This window comes from Mytilinidion resinicola (genome assembly GCF_010093595.1).
Source record: "Mytilinidion resinicola strain CBS 304.34 unplaced genomic scaffold BDZ99scaffold_23, whole genome shotgun sequence".
Classification (NCBI taxonomy): Eukaryota; Fungi; Ascomycota; class Dothideomycetes; order Mytilinidiales; family Mytilinidiaceae; genus Mytilinidion; species Mytilinidion resinicola.
Window position 1 is genome coordinate 230,713 of NW_022985459.1, and position 18,815 is coordinate 249,527.

The 18,815-nt window shown below is 51.8% G+C and overlaps 5 protein-coding genes across 5 annotated transcripts; 3 read left to right on the plus strand and 2 right to left on the minus strand.

Annotated features, from left to right (window-relative positions):
* Window positions 1–2,256: 2,256 nt before the first annotated feature.
* On the plus strand, window positions 2,257–2,805 carry BDZ99DRAFT_154066 (uncharacterized protein). Its single transcript, XM_033712814.1, has 2 exons — window positions 2,257–2,339; window positions 2,408–2,805. The coding sequence occupies exons 1-2, from the start codon at window positions 2,321–2,323 to the stop codon at window positions 2,665–2,667; spliced, it is 279 nt and encodes a 92-aa protein (XP_033571173.1). The 5' UTR covers window positions 2,257–2,320; the 3' UTR covers window positions 2,668–2,805.
* A 6,417-nt stretch (window positions 2,806–9,222) lies between these two features.
* On the minus strand, window positions 9,223–9,892 carry BDZ99DRAFT_545460 (uncharacterized protein; the record flags this gene model as incomplete). Its single annotated transcript, XM_033726843.1, has 3 exons — window positions 9,223–9,388; window positions 9,419–9,792; window positions 9,842–9,892. The coding sequence occupies 3 exons, from the start codon at window positions 9,890–9,892 to the stop codon at window positions 9,223–9,225; spliced, it is 591 nt and encodes a 196-aa protein (XP_033571174.1).
* Window positions 9,893–11,573: 1,681 nt separating this feature from the next.
* Window positions 11,574–12,449, minus strand: BDZ99DRAFT_481377 (uncharacterized protein; the record flags this gene model as incomplete). Its single annotated transcript, XM_033722403.1, has 1 exon — window positions 11,574–12,449. The coding sequence occupies one exon, from the start codon at window positions 12,447–12,449 to the stop codon at window positions 11,574–11,576; it is 876 nt and encodes a 291-aa protein (XP_033571175.1).
* Window positions 12,450–15,523: 3,074 nt separating this feature from the next.
* On the plus strand, window positions 15,524–16,343 carry BDZ99DRAFT_481378 (uncharacterized protein; the record flags this gene model as incomplete). The annotated part of the gene is made up of 2 exons (XM_033722404.1): window positions 15,524–15,692; window positions 15,955–16,343. The coding sequence occupies 2 exons, from the start codon at window positions 15,524–15,526 to the stop codon at window positions 16,341–16,343; spliced, it is 558 nt and encodes a 185-aa protein (XP_033571176.1).
* Window positions 16,344–17,388: 1,045 nt separating this feature from the next.
* Window positions 17,389–17,907, plus strand: BDZ99DRAFT_525805 (uncharacterized protein; the record flags this gene model as incomplete). The annotated part of the gene is made up of 1 exon (XM_033726044.1): window positions 17,389–17,907. The coding sequence occupies one exon, from the start codon at window positions 17,389–17,391 to the stop codon at window positions 17,905–17,907; it is 519 nt and encodes a 172-aa protein (XP_033571177.1).
* Window positions 17,908–18,815: the final 908 nt, after the last annotated feature.

Consider the following 18,815-nt stretch of genomic DNA (forward strand, 5'->3'; position numbering starts at 1 on the left):
GTACTGCCTCTGTCTCCTATCCGATTCACTTTGCATTGACGCAGTACAGCTGCTTGGCTGCGCGGGTGGTGAAGTGGCTGGGGGGCTTCAAGCAGGTCGACGAACTCTCATCGTAGGTAAGCTTCTCGCTGCAGGTCTCCTCGCTTTCAGAGACACCAGCTCCGAATCCTGCAATTTGCTGACGGTCGTACAAGGCTTCAGACCACGGACTCACTCCCTCGGAAGGCTCCTCAGCCACGGAGCAGCTCGTCGAGCTCCAACTGTACCTTTGAGCTTCTACTCTCTCCTCAGGCGTTGAATGCAGGTATGTTCACTTTGTTACCTCTCATCTGCCTCCACCGATATACTTTCCGCACTTCTCACAATCTTTAGCGGTTTCACACCGCGGCCACGACCAATCGGGGCACAGTCACAAGTCGTTGTCTGTCTCGATTGGAGGTTGTCTCGTTGCTCTTCGGAGCACAGTGCTTCCGTTCACGGCCAAGATCAACATGCTCCTCGACTGCATGCCGCGGTCGGCCATTTGGCCAGAGCTAACCGAGCGGCGCGAGGTCCTTGGCCGTTTCGGGGCAAAGGCCACAGACATCCCTCTCCAACTGATCTGGTTTCGAGACTCAGCTTATAAATCTATGTGAAAATGATGCTAATCAATCAAAAAAGCTCCAGGCATCTTCTCGGTAAGCTATCCTCCTCGCTCACATACTCCATGCCACTTAGCACGATCCCGCACCACCGGCCACGACCAATCGAGGTAGAGTCGAAAGTCTATTGTCTGTCTCGATTGGAGGTCGTCTCGCCGCTCTTCGGAGCACAGGGGCTTCCGTTCACGGCCAAGATCAATTTGCTCCTCGACTGCAAGTCGTGTCCAAAATAACTGAGCGGCGCGAGGCTCTTGGCCGTGCAGTGTTCATGCCACGAATATTTCTTGACTTGCTATTGTCATTTCCAGGATCTTCTCATTGACCTACTAGCTAACTATCAAAGTGAGATGTCAGATGTGACCTGGTAAGCTATCTCACTCCTCCAAAAACTTCGCAGCGGCCAACGCCGCGTCCACCAGTCAACCCTGAAACTCTTTTTGGTAAGTCCTCAAGGCCCTCCATTCCCCATCTGCGCACCTTTTTGCGCCCACCTAGCCCACTCCCGTCTGAAGCTTCTGTCTGTGAGGCGTTGCGACTCACAGCTCTTCAGAGAGGCACCGAGCCTTCCGGACAGGACAAAGTCTCATATCTCTGTCCGGTTGAACAGCGGAGAACCACTGGCATAGTGTGTTTACGCTCCGGCGAAGAACCTAAGTGCTGCGCTGGTCTCCCCTGCTCATCGCCGAGAACAAGAGGGGTCTCCGGACCGTTCACCTCATTGCGGATCAAAAGGGCATCGTACGCAACACACGTAGTACTGTGCAGAAGATGCCGGCATATATGTTTCCGCCTTCACCTTTCCTGCTTGGACCTTTGACAGATGACAAAGGGATGTGCTAACGACATCGCAGGACAACAGTCGCTGACCAGGTTTTCCGACATAGACCACCGACGAGATGCTACATGCTTGGGAATGGCACTTCGGCGACATCCAGAGCTCCAAGTCTATCATCGACCTGAAGACCAATCTTTGCAAAGGGTAAGCAACCCTTTACTTGCTGCCATCCTCAGCTGCTGACTCGTATCCTTAGATTCGGCTTCATGTTTGGGGGTTTGCGAATCTCCTTTGGGGGCTTCACCGGCGTAATTTTTGCAGATACCGCTCATTTTTTCTCCCTTTGGTCGACCATGATTAACCAACTTTCCAGCTCTGGAGCATCCAGAGCTCCAAGTCTATCATCGAGCTGAAGACCAGTCTCTGCAAATGGCGAGTGATTTTCTTACTTGGCGCTATCAACCGCTAACCCTCTCCTTTAGATTCGGCTTCATCAAGTGCCACAACTTTGCCAAACTGCATCCGCGGCTTCCATTGTGTGGGCATATGGAGCCTTTAATGTACACTCGATCATCATCTTTTATCCCGACAGGAAAGATTTCCTCATTATGAAGTCAGCTTCGCTAGGGTTTGTCCACTTGGTCCCGTCTCGATGATATCTCCTGGCTGACTGCTGGCTCAAGAAGTATTTTTATGCGAAGCTCAAGAAGTTCGCTGATGAGAACAATATCGACTCCGGGGTTGATGATGTTGGTATGTCGCTTTCCTGCAATGTCCTTGCTAAAATGAATTGAATGTGATCCTAGACAACTCATCTCGTACTGACATTTCTGCCTTCCAGGATGAAATACGCGGATAGTGAAACGCGGCAAATCTGATAGCCACGCTTTCGCCTTGCGCAGAAATGTTGAAACCCCCGCTAGGTATGTCATGTTTCGCTCCACCCACCACGCCCAATCCTACGAGCTCTTTCACTAACCCGGTGATACAGTGCGGTTTTGGTCCTCATCTTCCTTGGTTGTCCCATCCCCGTCCCCTCGAGCTCTACCAGCATTCCTCCCAGGGAGAATCCGCACTCCGCCGATCGAAGATACAATGGATAATTCTGTGTGCATGATGATGGAGGACACTGGTGGAGAAGGCACCGAAAGCCTGGGGTATCGCGGTCAGAGGAATACACTCAGGTTGCAGCACTACAACCTAGGATCAACAACTCATATGCTAGAAAGCTACTCCGAACATCAGCTGTAGAGAACACAGCTGAGATCTCAGCTGTGGAGAGCCCAGCTGAAAACTCAGCTGTGCAGTGTTCAGCTGAACTTACTAGCGCGCCACCCAGGGGTGGCCCCCCTTCCTTCCCCTAGTATATATACAACTAGCTAGACGTCGATAGAAATCAGAGTTCACATCAATTTTAACCTGAGTAATACGGTAGGAAATTGTACGATACTCTGTTACAGAATACGATCTCGCGTCTCTGCTTGTCGTCATCGCCTTTGCCCTTGCGTATTGCTTTTCTCTCTCTCCTTTCCTCCAAATCTCCTCTGCTACCGTCCAATGCCTCTAATCCGGCTCCGTTGCCTACGACATGACCCTACCCATAGGCCTGTCGTTTGATATGCGCACGAGCCGAGAGCAAGGCCGCCGCTCCTTCGGAGCGCGCCGGCTGTGAGTTCCAAAGTGACCTCAGCGCTAGATCATGGCCCGCGAGAGCGGATGCTGTGGCGCTGGAGCGGCGAAGGGAGTGTTTGCTTTTTCTTTTACCCTGTACTCACTAGCCGGCTGGTATATTTGGCTCATACAATCTCAAGTAAAGTGTCATACCCTTATATCCAATATGATTTCTTTTCTCTTCTCTTTGCCATTTACACAAGTCTTGCACAAACTCCTTCATTGCCGGCTCAGCTGCCTACGACTCGACCTACACCCGTGGACTTGTCGTTTGATATGCGCACGAGCCTAGATCAAGGCCGCCGCTCCTTTGGAGCGAGCTGGCTGTGAGTTCCACAAACTGACCACAGCGCTCGAACAATGGCATGTCTTCGTTCGAAAAGTGTTGTAACTACATAGCCGGGTCCCGTTCGCTCAAGGGCGGGCGGGTTCCAGTGGCGCTGTAGCCGTACGTCCTGGGTGGAAGTCGCTCACCACCAGAAGGGCTTAGGCGGCGGGGTTGTTTGGCTCATACATTTTCAGGTAAAATTCCATCTTCATTCCTTCCAATTGAAGGAGAGGGCCTTCGTCGGTTCCCCGACGTTCTCTACAACGACATCGACTCGGTCCACAGGAAGCTTGACGTCTCGGGCGTGTCCAGCGTTCAGCTTGGGAAGAAGTCGTACCTTGTCAACGATGTCTTGTTCCGCTTCGATATCAACAAGGAGCAGATCGCGTAGAGGAGCTGCGCGAGGCCTTCTTTCCACCTCATCGGCTCAGCTGTGTGCACGATTTGACCTCACCCAAGCGCGAGCCCGCCGCTCCTTTGGAGCGAGCTGACTATGAGTTCCCAACTGACCACAGCGCTAGAATGGTGATGTAGCCGGAGGCCTTTGTGGTTTTCTTCTTTGGCTTACCTGTTTAGACTGGGTTTACCGGTTGGGTTGTTTGGCTTATACATCTCTACATTCCCTCCAATGGCATGCTAACTCACCTTCAATTCCGATTTTCTGTCGCCACTGCTTTCATCCCATTCGAAGACCGCCTGCATGGCTTGCTTCCATCCCTTTACATTCCACTCACTGTACAACGGCCCAACTGTCTACGGCTTGATCTCCTCGCGAATTTGCCGTACCGCAGCGCGAGCCAAGATCGAAACCGCCGCCATTCCTTCGGGGATGGAAGGGCAACCGCGACCCCGAACTGTTCCTAACGCTAGAACAATGACTTTGCCTGGCTCGCAATGATCGGCAGCAGGCTGCCCGTAGGGGGGCTGGTGCAGTGGCGTTGTGACCGTACGGTTGAGGCTCTTTGAAAATACAACTTAGGCGGATGGTTGTTTGGCTCGTACATTTTTCTCTAGGTATCAAATTCGTAGTAAATCTAATTCGATGTCTTCATTTCGCGCTTGCTTCTCTATCCTTGTGGTCTCGGTCTTGAGGTGTGCATGGTTATTTACGACTTCGCGCCCTCCAACAAGACTCCCGCGTGAGGTTTAAAGGTTGCGCTGAGCGAAAAGCGTGGTGACCGTTTTTTGGGAACCTTAGTCCACAGCAGTAGACGAGGTAACATGACTGGTCGGCACTCATAGTGGAGTGACCATAGTGGAGTGACCTTGTAGTTGTACGGTCTCGGTTTGCCTTTGGTCCCGCAGTTGTGGTGTCCGGATCATTAACCTTGACGTAGAACTCCAGTATTTTAATCAACTACCATTGAAATTTCTCAGCATGCCCCTCCACTTCGTTTGTGAATGGTGGTACCTCTGGCTCCGTAGTCTGCCTTCTGACGACTTGTATACGCACTTCCCATGCTTCCCTATTGAGCCGCGCAGACGGCAGGCTGTCAATCTCCTCGGAGAGTAGGCTTCCTCAGCGGACAGCACTAAGTAGTAACGTTCGTGGCCTTCCGCAAAGTCCTTCGAATCCCTCGGTCTATATACTCTCCCATTTTACAGAGGGAAGCCAGCGGGGAAGGGTAGAAGGCTTTGGCCGAAATTCACCATGACCGCGTCTCTGGGCCCTTGTATCTGTATATCTACCCAACCTCAGCGAGATCCTAGCGGCGTATTCGATTCACCTATCGCATCTTCTGCTCTAAAACGGTTTTGGAAGAGCTTGGAGAGCAACCCACAGAGGGAGTCCAAGGGATGTGCCTACTCTGATTCCCTTGCTACGTGTCAGGAAGTACCATCCTCCCTAGCCCTCTTCTGGAGCAGACCTTGAACTTCGGCGAAATGGGTTGGGGGGAAATGGTTGCGCTCATTCAGGCGACAGAGGTCCAGATTGCTTCATCAAGATACACATTCAGCGTCTCTGTAGTGTGCTATCACCCGCAAAGAAATGAAAAATGAATACCGCTCCATGTGTCGCTCTCGAGTCAGTGCTATATCTTCCCTCTTCTCCGCCCGAGACTCGAATTGATATATTACCGCCGCATTGCTAAGCGACGAAGCATGGGACGGCGGTGAACAGTGATCCGAGGATGATTCGGGACTGCGAGTTGCTTAGCAGATCACCGAGAGAAGCGTTCAGCTACTCTCAGAGGCCGGTATTAGCGGCTCTGCGTGCCTGAAATGGTGTATCCGCCAAACGACCCAGTCGGTTCGATTGCATGCAAAGCACTACAAGGCCGTGGACTCAGACACAAAATTCGCGGCTACAATGAGAGTACTGTCATGACATTGCAGGATGGGCTAAAAATCACCTTAATGTGGACGTCAGCTGTCTGTCTTCAGGAGCCTATTACTCTTGCCTGTATCGCCGACGGCATAACGTCGAGCACATCCGCGCCGAAAGGCGACGAAGCCACTGCAGTGCACAAGAAGCATGAATCACGATACGCAAGAATGAGAAGTTGTTCAAGATTGCATTGATTATTACGTAAATCTATCTTAAGTTGAAATGTGTGGGTCAAACTCAACCCAGCCGGTTAAGTTCCTTTCGCAGTAGCGCACTACATACTACCAGAACTGTACGGCTACGACGAAACGCTTTCATTCGTTGTAGTCTATTCTGAAACCCACTGTCTTTCGACGTCAGCCAGTCCGTCGCAACTGCGACGGCGGCCTTTCGTCTTGACGCTACTGCCCACGACAAGCTCGCCAGGAGATTGAATCGTTGGGGGTGCAGCCGTTGCGAAGCATGACATGCGAGAAGAGACGAAGAGAAATGGAAATCAATGAGGGAATTGCTTCCAATTGGAAGAAAACAACAGAGAAGATCTACCAAAAGAAAATGTGTGAGCCCAAACTCCCGGAGCCTCACGGCTACAACAGCATAGGGAAACGTCCGTTGTGGTTTAGTCTGGAGCTCATTATCGCAGGAAACCCCGCGAGCCTGTGCAAACTAGCGGGGGCCTGCGACGTGGCCGGCCATTCCCTGAGGAATGGGAGCCTTCAATCTAGGCTCTCGGTAACCACGACGGGCTCGCGAGGAGGTCGAGTCGTGAGCTATCGAGCCAAAGAGGAACGCAACATAGCCCGAGATGAAGTGCAATAGACGCGGAATTGACGTGATCATGGAAAGAGGGGAGTGAATGGAAGTACGATTGGGGAAAATAAATTACCTTGATGAACCTGAAGCTAAGATGTATGAGCCAAACTCAACCCAGCGCCAACTGTCGTTCTACACGGCAGCCCTATCCCCTGAGCTCGGGTCTGCCAGAACCGTCCGGCTGCAACGCGTTGGTGATTTCAATTGCGGATTCGTACGGTGCGGCCTACTCTGTAGCTCGTGGCCAATCCGCCCCAGGAAGAGCGGCGGCCCTCAATATTGGCTCTTTGCTACCTACGACAAGCTCGCGAGGAGGTCGAGTCGTAGGGTGCTGAGCCGTAGGAAGATTGTAATAGATACTATAAAATGGACTGATAGACAAGAAGTAGCGGTGGTTGCACGAGTCACTACGTAGAGGAGAGGAAAGCCAGTGTGTAGTTGTCGCAAAAGCAGCGGACCGTGCCGATTGAATTGAGAGACAGAGCGCGAACGGAGCTACTATCGAGATGTACGGGCCGTCGTCCCCAGCTACTCGCCAATGTTCGGGTCTACGTTCTCCTTGTCTTCCACCGCCGGAGGGCCCCTGGCGTCCCTCAGCCGGCCACCGAGGCGTATCCTCTCCCGGGCCTTGTCCTCCCCGTTTCTCATGAACGCGCTGACCTCGCCGAACGCGCCGTCTTCGTGGATCTCGAAGGTCCAGCCCTTGGGCGTGAACTCTTCCGGCTCGAGGGTCTGCTCGGTCCACCGGTGCTTCGACATGGCTCCTAGGGCGGTGGGGCGTGGTGGAGGTTTGGGCGCTGGAGGCTGGTTTCGGTGATGTGGGAGTTGGTGGAAGAGGATGAGGCGGATTTGGAGGGAGATTTGGACGCAGATTGTACTTGTACTGTGATCTAGAAGGCTGACATTAGCTTCGGACGCGACATTGTGAAGTGATTCCAATACTTACGATGAATGTGCGTTGTGTTGCTGGAGAGTTGAGATTTTCGCCGCGGGTCTTGATAAAAGATGTAGTGGGCGCTTTAGCCATGCCCGCATCACTTCACTCGTAGATGCAGCACATAATGAGGCATGGGAGCCCTGAAATGGCTTCACCGCAGGCCGTACCATGCGAGCTTCATGCCTCTGCGAGGCCTTACAGCAGGGCTGCGGTAGCAGCTTTATTCACGCCTGTGAATAAAATTCACCTTGGATGAAGACCGAATATGTGACTGGAATGGCTTTGTTACTCCGCCAGTTACCGTACTGCATCATCAATTTGGGTGCACATGGATACAGCACTACTCAGGCTCTACTCTTGCTGCCTCAACGCCAGCGTGAGGAGGACCCTAACCAACATGTTCTCAGTCAGTCAAAGGGATCGCAAGAGGAGCTTGAAAAGCGTATAGGAACACCCCATGCAGTGGCAAGGAGTGGACATTCATAGTGCAAAGGTGGAACATTTGAAGATCAAAGAGTAGTATTGATATAAGAAGCATAACAAAAGCTTCTACAAAGAAGCATGTATGAGCCAAACAATCTAGCTGGTACTTGTTGAAACGCCATTTAAACCCCGCCGAGGCGGGTTGACTGCGGCAGGGACTACGCCTCTCACACCGTTCTAAGTCCGAGCTACAACGCCACTGCAGAGCTCGACATCCATCGCTCCCAACGAGGTTAGGCAACGTGGAATGTCATTGTTCTAGCGTTATGCTACCTGTTTGTAACAACTCGTGGCCAATCCTCCCCGAAGGGAGGCGGCCCTCGCTCTTGGCCAGGCTCTCTACAACGGGCTCGCAGGGAGATCGAGTTGTTGGTATCTGGCCGATGTGGTGTCTTGATGTGACATGGAGGATGGGGTGAAGGGATGAGGAATGGAATGAGGACGAGGATGCGTCGGACCGAAAGCGCGACGTGAAGTGAATGAAGGGGGGGAAGCATGGGGAGGAGTACAGTAGAAAAGCGACGTGGAGAAGAAGGGCAGAAAGCCAATAGGACGTGGAATTGAATTACCTTATACTTGTGGAGATGTCAGCCAAGACGTTCGGCGCAAGCAAATTGATGTTGCAGACGCGTTATAGTCTGGCTTGTTGATCTTGGCCGAGTGTGACCGGGCTACCACTAAAGTGCAGACCGGTGTTTACTCAGCCGACAGTGTGAGATAAGTGAGCAACGTCAGAGCGCTTGTTGCGTGTTTTTCTAAAGCCGTGGCAAGCTAGATGTCAACGTGGATGAAGTTTGAGACGGGGCTGAGAGATTCTCGAGGGGGTCTTGCGATAGGGGTGCACACCAAAGTGGTCAGTAGCAAGGGAGATGCTGTCACACGGTCCGATTAAATTTGAAAACTAAAAACAGCCTTGATCCTCTGTTACTGATTAGTCCCGATGAATGGTGTGCTCGAGGTAGTGCACGGTGAACTTACTAAAGAACAAACACGACCGCATACCCCAGCTGGCGGCAAGCGGCAGTCTGCTGTTTGAGCAACTCCTGCTCGTGGACGTCCGAGTAGCGGATCTAGATGAAGTGCTCTTCGCCTCCGGGCTTCGATATCGGGGTGTTGTTGAAGTTGCGGATGATCTCTTCACAGATCTTCCGAGAAGTGTTTTGTCAGCGCAAGAAATGCTGGTGGATGAGTGAGCGACCTACCGAGCGAAACCAACACCCAATTCAGAAGCTGTCACGAAGGATTCTACTCGAGCCGACGTTGTGTGAAGTGAAGATCGAACCGAGCGAAGCCAACACCACGTCCATTGCCGCTGCTGTCACGGTAGATGCTGTCACGGAGGATCCTGCTCGAGCAGCCTTTGTGGGGAGCCAAGATGTTCTCGTATTTCATATCATGACGTGAGCAAGTGCTGATGATAGAGACATGATGGAGTGCTTACCAACTCTGTTCGCCAATCCTCATATCATTGCGAAAGGCCAGGCTGGCTTCGTCACGCTTCCGGTTCATTGGCACAGATCCCATGGGACTAGCAGCTTGATGTTGGACGCGTAGCAGTGCGAGTGCTGAAGGCCGGCCCGCCATGGCCGCTGATGATGGTTGTGGCGGCAATTGCAAGTAGGGTGATGCCGGTGCAGAGTTCGGGCTCGTCATCGTGAATGAAATACCAGCCAGGTGAGCAGAGCACTGGCCGGCCGACGCGTCGCTAGAAACGACGATCGTAGAGGTGACGGGAGCAGCGCTGGAGGTCAGGATCACAACGCTGGTGACGAGGACAGTGGGCTCTTCACGAGGCGGCAAGCGGGTATTTAGATCCTGTTGCTTGTTAGTTAACAATGCACGGGTGAGGAGGAAATAAACTTACGTCGACCACGCTCTGCGTGTCGCGGATTGGTGGCTCAATCCAGAACTCCATGCTGTCAATGGAGAGGAGGAGGATGTTGTGAGGAAGCACAGCAGGACGCGACGGGGTAGAAAAGGACGCGAAAACTCGCTTAGCACTAGTGCGTCTGCGCCATAGGGTGTGAAAAAAGTGGCACATCCATCAAGTACCCCAGCCGTGTGTACACCTGTGTGCCACCGCTTGGGGTGCCTTAAAGTATATTCAAAAATACGAATGGGACAGAAGCTTTTGACTTTGGTCTATGTGGAAACTTGTTGAAGCACCTCAAACAGTGGCAGACAGGTGTACACACGACTAGAGAAGACAGAACGCATGATTAGTGTGCCACTTTTCCGAGCGTGCCCAAGTCCTTAAAACTCTTGTTACCACCGAGAATGGCTTGGCAACATAGGTGCCCTTTCAAATCTGCTGGCCTGCTCCTCCAATCTTCCCTCTCCGATTGTCCCAGTCACAACAGCAGCACTACAAGCTCAGCATTAACTCAAAGACCCCATAAACATACGCAGAGTACCCCAAAGACCACAAAAAGTACGCAAATTCTCCCCTCCTTGTCACCGAAGCATCTCCTAAGCCAACACAGTGTCCATATCCGACAACACCCCGCCGTCGCCGCCACAGTCCCTCCAGTACCTCGATCCGCCCGTCCGCGTGCCCGCGTACCGCGGCGATAGCTTGCACTGGTATACTGTTGTCCAAGGCACGCGGGCCAGACCGAACCCTCCTGTAAGATGATCTTCTACGCCTCGTTGAGATGTTGGGTACAGAGCCTGACCTGCTATAGCCGCGCCCCGAACCTGATATCGACCTCGAGGCCGCTCGCGAGCAAAATAGGCTCGGCAGAGAGCAGGATGAGCGGGTGGCGCGACGGCAGCGGGGTGGTGTTTGGCGGAGACTGCGTGTGAGGGGGGGGAGGCTGTGGCGGAGTGTGAGCGGGCGGTTTAGGTGGTAGTTTGGGTAAGTTTGGACGAAGGGAGATAGAGGGCTTGGGCTAATACACCACAAGCAGGACTAGAAATTGACCGTCTACTATTACGCTGACGCGTACATCATGTTCTGGAGAGTTTGGGGAGCTGGCTGATGAATGGGATAGTGTTGTGGAAGACTCCCGGGGGTGGAGGCTTTTGAGACGAGAGGATGTCTTTTCTAGAGCCTGTGATATGAGAGTAACTCAAATTGAAGCCGTTGTTCCTTCTCTCCATGACCATCATAGCGTTGCAATATGAATTGACGCGTGAACATGTAGTGAATGAGAAGCTGACGCCACTGTTTGTGGTCCTCCAAAGCGCTAGGGTAGTAGTAGACATGATGTAATAGACTAGATGATGTATATTGGATACTATGGAACTGTAGTGCTTTTCCAACTCGGTAGTGCGGTTTGAGGTCGTCTAAAGATTCGTAAATGCAAAAATAGCAATGTCAAAGATCACGGATTACACATCATGAGTCTCAAAGATAGGTACTTATGATTTAGAATATACCGAATGTCGGTCATTCAAATTGATTATGCGTTGGTGCCGCACTGCGTACCTAGACAGGTCGTCGGAGAACCTCTAGGGGTGGTAGACTTCTTACCCACTGGAAGCTCAAAGGAACTCGCCTGTATTGAACACCCCATAACTTCCTGTCTTCAGATTGCTTGAGCTACGTCATCAGGCTACGCTCACGGATATGACCTTGAGGGCCTTCCGGAGGGCTAATCCGTCTTCCCCTCCCATTTCTTGACAGTTCCCAGCACCGCCTCTTTCAGCGGGACCTCCTTCTCCAACTCATCATAGATCTCATGCCAAAGTGCCTTACGCTGGTCCGCTCGCCACTTCTTCTGCTCATCCCCCATCCAATTCCCCGCATCCATATCCCTCTGGATCTTATCCTGCCGCTTCAACTCATCTATAACGCCAGTCACATCAGTAAGACTACGGTCAGCAACTCGTAGATGGTCGGCAACTTCTGTGAAGATGGTAGCGAGACGCTCTTTGTTGGTTGGAGTCTTACCATCTTCGTTCCGGGCAATGGACTTGAGCGCCGCGTTTGCCATCCGCAGCTCAGCCAAGTACATCTCCCGAATCTTGAGAACGTGAGGGAAGGGAGCGGGATGAAGGACACAGCGGATCGTGAAGCGCTCGATGGGGTTGGGAGTGCGGAGGAGGGCACATTGTGTCGCTTCGCTCAGATTTTCATACCGAAATTCGAGCGTATCGTAGCCAGAAATGAGGCTGTTGCAGCTCTCACGCAAGCTGATCCAGGTATGCATGTTGGGATAGTCGGTGGTGCCGTCATCACTGATGATCTTGGGCTGTCCCAGGAAGTCTTTGCGCTGGTCTTTAGATTGATGAGACGCTGGCCGCTGTTGGGATCGCTTCGTCCTGGGATCTTGATGAGATCTAGGGGGATGCGAGGTCGGACGAAATTCTCCCCGGTTGTCATGATGCTCTCGATGGGAGCGCTCTCGGCATCTACCGTTTTTGAACATGTCCTCTACACCATCGATGATTTCTTCGATGGGATATTGTCGAGGAGGGCGGTTGCGATCGTCCTTGCGGGAGCCATGCCGAGGTGTTTGTGAAGGCATTGTGCTGGTTTGTGTGCCAAGGGTGTAATGTATTAATAGTTTTGTGTTGTTGTGCAAGTGTGATTTGAGATTATGATTGTTTTGGAGCTTAGAAGGATGGTGGTGGTAAGGGGAAAGGGGAACCTAAAATATATCGTCTTTCCCAGAAGAATCACACAATGTAGCACGATAAAATGAATTCGGCATCTATAATTGCACAAAGTGAAAGGACATCGGTGAGTTTATGTGGTGAACAATGTAGAGGTCTAATGGGCAGTGTGAACTGTAAGGAGAGATCGTGAATTAGGTTTTTATAGTATGGGGACGTTCAGATTTGAGGGTTTTCTGCGTAGCCTGGACATATTATCAGAAGGAGCAGCCAACGGATATTTGGATTCATCGTATGTTGCCAAGTTATATAGTTGGATACACAATTCGCACCTTGTATAAATCAAAAGTACAGTAAGTCATGAGGTTGTCCAGTCTCATTTCGGACCTTCGATACAAATGATGACCATCTTTCATCTTGATGTTGCAAAATCTCATGCTTGATGTTCTGAATTCTATGCTATGATATCTTAGTAACATGATTGTCTTATACCTCTCTTTCCTCCAAGCTCCCGACCATCGTCAAGTCAGGGCAGCAAGGTGGGACTTAGGTTGCAAATTGACGTGAACTCTGTTTGATTTGTGAAGCCGTACGAGCAGACTATATACTACATAGGGAGCGTAGGCATAAGTACTAATTAGAGGCAGCAGTAGGCAGCGGTAGGCAGGGTAGGCCACCGTACCCCAACCCCTCTCTGTAGAAGTTGTAATTGGCTAGGCACGTAGGCCGGAAACCCTGAGTGTGGGTGATACCGGAATTCAAGCAACCCCAAATGCGGATACTGGCAATCGGTGCTAGCTTTCTCAACTAAGGACATGCTAGCTATAGCGTTGGTTGTAAGCCGAGAGTTCTTCCGCTTGGTGCTCCATCTCTTCGATTGCGCAGTCGATTCTTGCCAATGAAGGGCCCGAGTGGGATCCGCGGTCTTGCGGCGATTATATGAGTGGTGTGTTTGTTGTATAGGTGCGGTGCCGAGCACGAGCATTCTGGTCCGCGGCTTGACGCAAGAGCGCGTTTGAAGATGCCTCAACAGATGGGTCCTGCTTCGCCTAGAATGGCACGGGCAGTGCGAGGCGACCCTGTGCTCCGCCTTTACAACTGCGCTTCATATCGTCATCGTCTTCCAATAGCTGCGAACGTGCATTTGAATCAAGAAAGGCCTCTCCAAGAGGGGAATGGATTCCATGCTTCGAATCTTGAGTTTGGAGGCAAGCTCTTTGAGTTTTCTCCTTCATCGTTTGGACCCCTTCTTGTGAAACTCTGGCTCTTTATTACGGCAAGGTGCGGCCTGAGTTTGCTAGTTGCGACTTGGTGGTTGCGGGAATGCTGATGAAGGTGCGTATAATTCAGCAATGACTTTTGTATAATCGAAGCGCTCGTTTGAGAGGCATGACGTTTAATTGGGTCGCGGACGAAGAAGATTGTATTGCGATGTACCGGGGGATGTGAGGTCTCGTTTGGAAAGGTTGCCACAACCGCAAAGAGTGCGAGGTGGCACTGCTGGAGCTTTTTAGGATTAGATATATCTAGGCTGGGGACTAGGCTGATCGGACGGAATCCTGCTAAGTCAGCGGAGAAGAACAATTCAACCAAACTGTCGTACACAGAGATAGAAATGCATGTCTGCCGTTGAGGGCGGGGAGAAACTGTCCTGGGAATGCTGTCTTCTGTTAGCTCGATGCGGAACAGTCAGGGTTCGGGGATTCTGCCATTCTGCTTCAAAATCTTAATCTCCTTTGCAGAATATATCTTGCAATAGATTCAAATAAGCTAAAGGATGTGGAAGGCATATTGCAGGAGGCTACTTCACTAGCGGGTTGTGTTCTCGCGGGCAAATGCGGTCGTGGCGTCGATGGCGGGGCTGAGGCTTGTCTTCGACAGTGAGTTAGTGACCGGGAATGAATGGTGGGAAGAGACAGCAAATTTTGTAGCGGACGGAACAACAGTACGGTATCCCTAGCGAGGTGGTCTCGGGCCCGTGAGGATGAGTTTTCGGCCCGGCCCTGACATGCCCGCGCTGTCCGTCGTCGCCAGTAGGTTGCCGTCCATTACTGGATGTCAATCGTCCTGACTCCCTTCCTGCAGCGTTACGTTCGGCTTCTGCGCGCTACTAGTGTTTCCCAATGTTTCAAAATCTTACTCTGGAGCCCTGTTGTTGTGCTATCGTGCTCGCTCAGCATCCCCTAGTTGCGTTTTACTACGAGGGATCGTGTTCCAGGAGTTATACAATACTCTCTGCCATACTTGATAATCTATGAATTTTATGACGCCCGTATCATTGCTTCGCCAGTCTTTAAGGATATCTAATGTGACGCTATTGCAGCAAAAGTTCCGTAAGTGGCATTCTGCTTGGTTTTTCGACACTCAACGTTGTCCACGTGATCCCTAAGCTGCCCTGAGCCGCCCTTCCACTAGCAAGCTGCAACCCGACACTAGACGCCAGGCAGCAGCTTGCTTTACCTTCCACGACCTTCCATACGCTAGTGACTGGCGCCTTGGCAGACTTTCACCCACCCATATAAGCCCATCTCCCCTCTGAACCTCTCCTCTTTCTATACTTACATCGTCAGGGTGGTCGAGCTCATGAATCCGGACACCTGGCAGACTGTCTCGCATTGCACAACGCGGCGACGGGCTGCTATCGAACCGGCTTCGGCTGCTTCACTGGCACAATTTTTGCTGGCCCGCTCTTTGAGCAACACATCTTTTCATTGATTGACTCGCCTTGTGCGGGTGATTGAAGAAGAGTTTCTTTCCTCTGGCAAAGAGTTCGCGGAATGTCATGTTGTGTTTGCATCACCACGAGACGGCGAGAGAAGAGCGCGTACTTTTGAGGACTTTGTTGTTTTCTGGACCTCCATATTTGGACTTCATGTTGTCGCAATTGTGTGTTTCATAGTTGGCGTTCTGCTACTAGCATGAAGCCTCTCGACTTTGTGGTGTACCCCTTCTCCACACCCGACGCTGACGACCAAGAAGGTCCAGTATGCCTCATTCTCCACATTGTCCCCTTGTCGTCCCTCTGGCTATCCACTACGGTGCCAGGGAGGTGTTGGAAGATCTTCGCATGATGCTTGTTGCGGACTTCGTGGTGCCACCGAGCTTCTCGTTATCTTCCTCACGCGATGGTCCTGGCCACTCCGCAGCAGACGACCGTACACACGACGCCTACTTCGACAGCCTGATCTCCCTAGGCCACTCTCTCCGCTACAGGCAGCTGTCCTCAAGCACTTTTCCTCCGCGCCAGAAACCACTATGCTCTCGTGATCTCGAGATCTTTTTGAGGCCAGATGCACGTCTTTTACATCTTTCCTGCACGCCATCCTCCGAGAGACGCGCAGAGCTCGACTAGCCTCTAACACCTCCTCAAGATCCGTCGTCTATCGAGCATTCTACAACTAGCTAGCTTTATAACAGATACACAGAAAGGCTCCAAAAGGAACCGCCGCGAAATAGATGTGCTCACCAGCCCATCTCAGTTGGCAACGACAGTCGAAGCGATGGAAGCAAAGACACCACACCGCATGCATGTCACGTCAGCGTCGAGAGCGGTGGGACTATCACAACACGATCACTGTAGGACGTTGGTCGAAGCTCTGTCACGTCGGCATAAACCTCTGAGCGCTGGCTACAAAGGGCAAGATTCCAGTTGTTATCTGAGAGCAGCTGTTGCCGTTGGGTCCCAGATCCTGGGGAGGAGTCCTAGAGAAAGCCCGATCATGGAAATTGAAGCAGATGGCTGTGTTACCGTTGGCGAGTTGGCCAGGAGGACCATCAGCCGAAAAGCACTTCATCGAGAAGCCTAACCAGAACACTTCCATGAACGCCATCAGGATCGCAATAAGGAAGACCACCAGTTCTCGCTCCCACTTCAACCACCAGACGTGCCAAAGCGGCAACACCCTCCTCCTCCTCTTTCGACCATGTCCGGAAACCTACTCCAGGCTGAACTCGTCTCTCTCGTCTGCATGGGGACATAGCTTCGGGAGAAGTATTAGCATGCGCCTGATCGTCGAACACACTCTGAGGTTCTGGAGGCGGAGAACGAGGCTTTGAGGGGACAACCAAGGGACGGAGAGGAGGGCATAAAAGATTGGGATACGTACGACAAGCATATCAATCGATGCGAGTCGCCTGAAGAGGAAGCTCGACAGGTTGAGCGAAGCTCACGGGGAACTTCGTCAGGAAGCCTTACGAGGAGAACACCATGTCTTTCACTCTTGCACCACACGTGTTTCACTGTCATACACGTTGTCTTTCACTACTGGGCGACTTCTTCACCACTGCTGGACGACATCTTTCACTAGTCGAGCCGACTCCTCACCCCGTCAAGCCCACACGCCAGCGTCCGCCGTCTCCACTCGTGATGTCCATCCCTACGGTCACCATCCGCATCATAGCAATCCTTTAAGATAGTTAACATTGTATCGAGTTCACGTCACCGAGCAGGGAGACGATCTGTGCCAGGGCTCAGTCTGAGGACACGCGGATATGCGTCCTTTTGATAGTCGATCTGGTTACAAGCTCATCTCGCCGAGCTGGAAGGAAGTCCATCAACAAGCCCATCAGGTTCCAGCACCCACCCGAATGAGTCGGACTCGCAACACCGGATCGCCGCACTTGAGGCTAGCTTCTTTGCACTTACCTTAGGGTCTGCAGAACTTGATCATGGCCTTTGGTGCAGGAACTTGCAGCTACCACTAACACGACTCGACGAAGTACAACACACCTGGAGCTATCAGCGAGATTCAAGGCGCGATGCTTCGTTGGATCTTAAGACAAGCATCCTATGGACGCTACAGTCTCGCCTGGACGGAATCGGGTACTCACTTCGTCGCCGGGTCGGACAGAATGACCGCTATCTTCAACGCGAACCGTTACGGCGAGCCCGTACAGCGTCACTGGACTAAGAACATGACCGTGGAGGGCGTCGGCATCAAGGATATTTTGTCTTGTTTGAGCACTAACGCCGGCGGAGCCCTCACTTTCGGTATTTTCAATCGCGGAGTAGGCCTGTACAGCAACGAAGGGAAGGGTCTCCCCATCACCTTCTTCCCGGTTTCTGGCAATCATGTCGACAAGAGCGATGGAGGGGGTGTCACTAATGTTGAATGCTCTCCATGTTCTACCTACACGCAACCCGGCCACGAACAATTAAGCCTAAGACCCAAGGCCGTCCCTCACAGAGATACAAGACAGCTGCTCGAGTTCAACGCTAACCCTCCCAACTCTATCCTGCATCGTCAACTCACTCGGTACTCCCTCTTCCCTTACCAAAAAGACCACAACAGCCTGTCCGCCGCCGCCAGCCCGCGCGTAGGCTCTGCCCTGGTAGCCTGTTCCCCAACCCGCAAGGTCAGAGTGCTGTAGCTGACTGCGAGGACGCGGGACACTTCGCAATTAGTGGGGTCTGCTCTTCTCCAGCGTCAATAGCACCTCCGTTATCCGCACTCGCCCCCATTAAGCGCCGTTCTCCCAGTCTGCCAGCTTCTTCACCCTTTCTGTTCTCGGCGTTACCTCTTCCCGCTGTTCAAGCTCCTCGCCGTTCTCTTAGCGACTGTGGGCCGCCCTTTGCCCTTAATAGATTCCGTCCCTCGACCACCTCACCAGATCGTTGTCTCGACATTGTTTGCAGTATATCTGGCCCCTTATGTTTCTTTCTCGTAAAGATGTAACGCGTCAAGAAGGACGATGGTGATGAGATTTGGGCAATCGGGATCATTCTCGTTGCTCTTTTGCATTTGCTTTCCATACTTTTGATGGATGCCCTATTTGGCATTTATTTTCTGTATGATTCTCTAAGTTCAGAATTTGGGGATTCCTTTCCGGTTGACCAAGGTTCGATTTGTACGAGTAGCTCTCTTGTCGGTGAAACGTTCATGTACTCTAGTATCGCCTTTGGGAAGGTTCGGTGGGTATCAGCTCCGGAATAGATGCTTTGCCATGACTGAGCTTTAGGATGAGCTTTTTAAGGATTTCTCGCGGCATGTCAGGTAACCTAGCAATAATGTATGAGGTTCCCAAGTTTTTAACGGATGCGAAAGAGGGAGCTCTGAATGTGAAGACTACGAATAGGGAATCTGTTGAATTGAATACCCAATCAGATTTAGTCCAGGTGCAGAACCCATATATACCATCAGAGCAATCTTGCACGTGACTGAAAGACTCCGAAAGTTAAACGCATCCAAGAACGCGAGATTAAAAATTTCCAACAGACTCCGGACTTATAGTTCGATCGGCCACACCTTATCACGATGCCATAGAAAATGACGCCGCTG